At 36.8% G+C, this 4791-nt stretch overlaps 1 protein-coding gene across 1 annotated transcript in view; it reads right to left on the bottom strand.

Annotated features, from left to right (window-relative positions):
* Positions 1-4791, bottom strand: part of LOC107659813 (placenta growth factor-like) — an 18071-nt gene that overhangs the window by 7945 nt on the left and 5335 nt on the right. Inside the window, exon 2 of the mRNA XM_016448850.1 lies at positions 2662-2695. Within this exon, the coding sequence (XP_016304336.1) occupies positions 2662-2695 (34 nt within the window). The remainder of the gene's footprint in view (positions 1-2661; positions 2696-4791) is intronic.

Here is a 4791-nt window from a genome sequence, read left to right as displayed (position 1 = left end):
TCAATCAAAAACATCAAAAACATGTTCTCTTTTGTCAGAATCAAACTGTGGCCTCAGATGACACACAAACCTGTACATACTTCACATACTTCACTGCCTAGAGAACACTAGTGAGATCAACTCAACACTGTTACTAAAACCTGCTTTTGGGAAACAGGAATCCTTTAGCTAGTCGATGTCTGTTACAGTATATGACATAAATAGAGGGATGCAGATACAGTACAATTCAGCATTAAACTAAGAAAAGTTTACTTTCATTACACTACTGTGAAGTGATCTTACAGTAGATGAAAAGCACTACAAGAGAAAAGTTAAAAAACCAAACAACTGAATATACAGTAAACACCCATTGGAATATACTGTCAGTTACTGTAAATAAAATAAATAAATAAAGTAATTCCATTCATTCAGCATCCTCTGCCAATTTGCATTACAGTATTGGTATTATCCTTATTTGTTACAGCAGTTTCTTAGTATTCTGATAAAAGACTTCTCTGCCTCCCCTAGACAGCCGTCTCTCAGTTCTGCACAAAAACAGTACACACTTGGCTACAAATCAGTTCAACAGTAATGAGTTTGAGGGTGTATAACATGTGCTAGAGTATTTACTGTATATAGAATAATGAAAGCTCTCTCATCTGAAGTACTGCTGCTATGTACTGTAATTATGTTGTATGTGTAAGTAGCATTGAAACCCTGTAGATGAGCTGTAGGTTAACTTCCCTCACGGTCAGTCCATCCAGAAGAACATGCTCAACTATAGTGCTTTGTATTTCATCAGGAACAAATGACCTTTGACCTCATCCCCTTCATTTTTATTTCCCCCTCCTATTCCTCACTGTCTCCCACTACCAGGATTCATTTTCTAAAACTCATAATCAGCTGTGCTCTTGTTCATATCATCCTGAGATTCTGAGCTGTGTGTCATCAGTTTTGTTGCTTAATGTTCACACATGGATAAATGTCAAGTCAAGTCAAGTCACCTTTATTTATATAGCGCTTTTAACAATACAGATTGTGTCAAAGCAACTGAACAGCATTAATTAGGAAAATAGTGTCAATAATGCAAAATGACAATAGTAAACAAATTTTTCAGTTAAAGACAGTTCATCATTGAATTCAGTGATGTCAACATCCAGCTCAGTTTAAATAGTATCTTTGCAATCAAGTCAACGGTATCGCTGGAAATGAAGTGTCCCCAACTAAGCAAGCCAGAGGCTTGAGAAATGTGTGCTGTTTGAGTTCATTTTTTGATGCTTGAGTTAATTACATTGTGTGTTTGTGTTTTCTAAATGAGAACATGGTTAAACCTGTGCAAAATGATGGCGTTTTGTGTAGAGTTTTGCAGAAAACAGTGAGCAAATTGGAACGTGTGTGCAAACAGGTGAAATGTGTTAAAAGTTTTGAGAAATGTGGCTTTGTTTCGAGAACTGTATGAATGGTTTGGAAAATTGGGCCAAATGAATCAGTTATAGTGTGCTAGCAATCGAGAAAACCTGTAATAACACCCCAAAACAGCAAATAAAAATATACCGTAACCAATGGAAACAGTCACAGTGTTCTCCATTGCAATAAGTGCAGTCATTCAGCTTGCGTTCGGTCATTAAAGGGGTCATATGATGTTCAGTCCTCCATAAAATGTGCTGCACACATCTGAATACTTGGGTTGAAGTGTTCTGGAACAGTGTTGTAAATACAACTTAACCACTGATTTCTAGTCGTGTCCTCTTTTGGAAGACCAAACAAAGTAGTTTCGCTTTCACAACGAAACACACAGCGTCTTCACGACATGACGGTGGCAACAATACTACAGCGAGAATAAAAGTTACGCCTTCTTTCTTTGCGTGAACATTTGGGTGGCGTTATGCAAATCTTCCCACATAGTGAGGTAGACATGTGGGGGCGTGTTAGAACGAGCCGTTTTAGGTAGGTGTGGCTGACTCTTAACTTTTATAAAGAATATCTCTTTGGATTTGAGACTTTAGTCTTTGCAACTTTACAGATCTTCTTTATGCACCAAGAGCTTGTAACACTCCAAAGAGAAAGGAAACATTGAAATCGCATCATATGACCCCTTTAAAGATTGACTAGTTCTTCACTCGTTTGAGAATGAAGACCGTTTTTCCGACAGGAATATTGACTCATGGCAGCAGCGTATCTTTACTAATAGCGCATCTTTAAGTTTATCTGCTTCAAGAACAGTAACGTTACCACCTCGTTACTGAGAAATGTCATGCAGCTTTTCAGCTGCGAGATTATTAAAATAAATAAAAATTAAGTCTGTGCCCAGTTCTTCACGGGCTGTGTATGCTAAACATGATCATGCGAAGGTCTTGGCGTGTCTGCTGATCCGTTGTGCTGCTGCAGCACCCGGTTTAGACTCGGTGTGAGGGATGGAAAAGAAAAAGGCTCTTTGCTCAAAAAAGTTTCCCGACCCCTGCTTTATACAATTTCAAAGCAGCTTTACAGTGATAAACAGGAAAATTATGATTCAATGATGCAAAAAGAATTTAATTTTACTGTAAAGCAGCTCTAAAAAGACAATAGTAAACAGTCATTATTCAGCTGAAAAATCATTTTGATTCAATAACTGTGAGGTCCATCAATTGAAAAATGTCATTATCTTAGGAGTATCAAATTTTACATGGAAAATAATCTTACCTCTGGAATGGGAATTGCTCAGAATGGTAAAAACCTGTTTAAAAGAAAATGGTAATTAATAATAATAATATTAATAATAATAATAGCTTTATTTGTATAGCACATTTCATACAAGTTCAACTCAAACTGCTTTTTAATAAAAACAAAAACCTACTATATAGGTTTTTGAAACTTTATACAACAAGAAATAAAGCTGAAATGCATCTTTGTATTAAAAGCAAAAGAAAAGCTACCGTTTGTATCCAAAAACTTGTAAGAAAATGCAACTGAGCTCCCAAGTCTATAGCTTTACTTCTGTCATCAATCAAATATCTGGAATAATTAAGATTTTTTTAATGTAAAGAAGTCTCTTCTACTCACCAAGACTGCATTTATTTGATCAAAAATACAGTAAAAGTGTGAAATATTATTACAGTTTAAAACAGCTGTTTTCTATGTGAATATGTGTTAAACTGTAATTTATTTCTGTGATGCGCAGCTGTATTTTCAGCATCATTACTCCAGTCTTCAGTGTCACATGATCTTCAGAAATCATTCTAATATGCTGATTTGCTGCTCAAGAAACATTTCTGATTATTATCAATGTTGAAAACAGTTGTGCTGCACAATATTTTTGTGGAAATCGTGAAACACTACCATTCAATCATTTGGGGTCAGTAAGAAATGAATGCTTTTATTCATCAATGACGCATTAGGCGGATCAAAAGTGACAGTCAAGACATTTATAATGTTACAAAAGTTACAAAAGATTTCTATTTCAAATCAATGCTGTTCTTTTGAACTTTCTATTCATCTGTGAATCCTGGAAAAAAATTAAATATATCCACAAAAATATTCAGCAGCACAACTGTTTTCATCTATATTTTAGTCTAACAGTGAGTGTCTCACCGCTTCATAACTAATATGTAACATGGGCAACATTTCTTAGCCTTTCAATCAGTTCCTGTTTATTTTCATTCGGCTGTAAAACTGGGTCTGTCACCATGGTAACCGGCTCAAACCCCGAGCATCTCGCAGCACGGCAAGTTTGTTTTTATTTGTGTCCACAGACACAAGCCTCTCCCGCCGCAGAATGATTGAGTTTGTGCGCTCAACCGAACCTGACTGAAGGGCCCTGGATGTTCGTCAGTGGGCGAATCTTGGCTCCTGCTCATCGCCAGGGCCATTTGTACGCCTACACACAGGAGCTGTACATTAATTAGGGCGCACAGGGTCTCAGATCTCCATAAGAGAGGGACGAGAGGGGGATCGGACTAACTTTAGCCAGGAGACGTGCAGCTCCACCACTACAGTAATGAGGCTTTCATCAGCATGTTCCAAACACTAAAGGAGAATATACACTGAAACATTGTACTGGCTACTGTATACAGGCCACCAGGGCACCATACAGACTTTATTAAAGAATTTGCAGATTTTCTATCCGAGTTAGTGCTGGCTGCAGATAAAGTTTTAATATCCATGTTGATAATGAAAAAGATGCATTGGGATCAGCATTCATAGACATTCTGAACTCTATTGGGATTAGACAACACGTGTCAGGACCTACTCATTGTCGAAATCATACTCTAGATTTAATATTGTCACATGGAATTGATGTTGATGGTGTTGAAATTATGCAGACAAGCAATGATATCTCAGATCATTATCTAGTCTTGTGCAAACTTCATATAGCTAAAACTGTAAATTCTACTCCTTGTTACAAGTATGGTAGACCATCACTTCTACCACAAAAGACTGCTTTGTAAGTAATCTTCCTGATTTATCTCAATTCCTCAGCATATCCAAAAACTCAGAACAACTTGATGATGTAACAGAATCTATGGTCTCTCTCTTTTCTAGCATTTTGGATACGGTTGCTCCTTTACACTTAAGGAAGATTAAGGAAAACAGTCTGACACCGTGGTATAATAGAGAATATAAAAGAGAGCAGCCCGGAAAATGGAGCGCAGCTGGAGGAAAACAAAACTAGAGGTATTTTGTATTGCTTGGCGGGAAAGTAATTTATCCTACAGAAAAGCATTAAAAACTGCTAGATCTGATTACTTTTCGTCTCTTTTAGAAGAAAATAAACATAACTCCAGGGTTTTTTTCAATACAGTGGCTAAATTAACGAAAAATAAAGCATCAACA

This window comes from Sinocyclocheilus anshuiensis, unplaced genomic scaffold (genome assembly GCF_001515605.1).
Source record: "Sinocyclocheilus anshuiensis isolate Anshui unplaced genomic scaffold, SAMN03320099.WGS_v1.1 scaffold519, whole genome shotgun sequence".
Classification (NCBI taxonomy): domain Eukaryota; kingdom Metazoa; phylum Chordata; class Actinopteri; order Cypriniformes; family Cyprinidae; genus Sinocyclocheilus; species Sinocyclocheilus anshuiensis.
The sequence above is the reverse complement of the archived record's forward strand: the minus strand, read 5'-3'. Positions and strand labels throughout refer to the sequence as shown.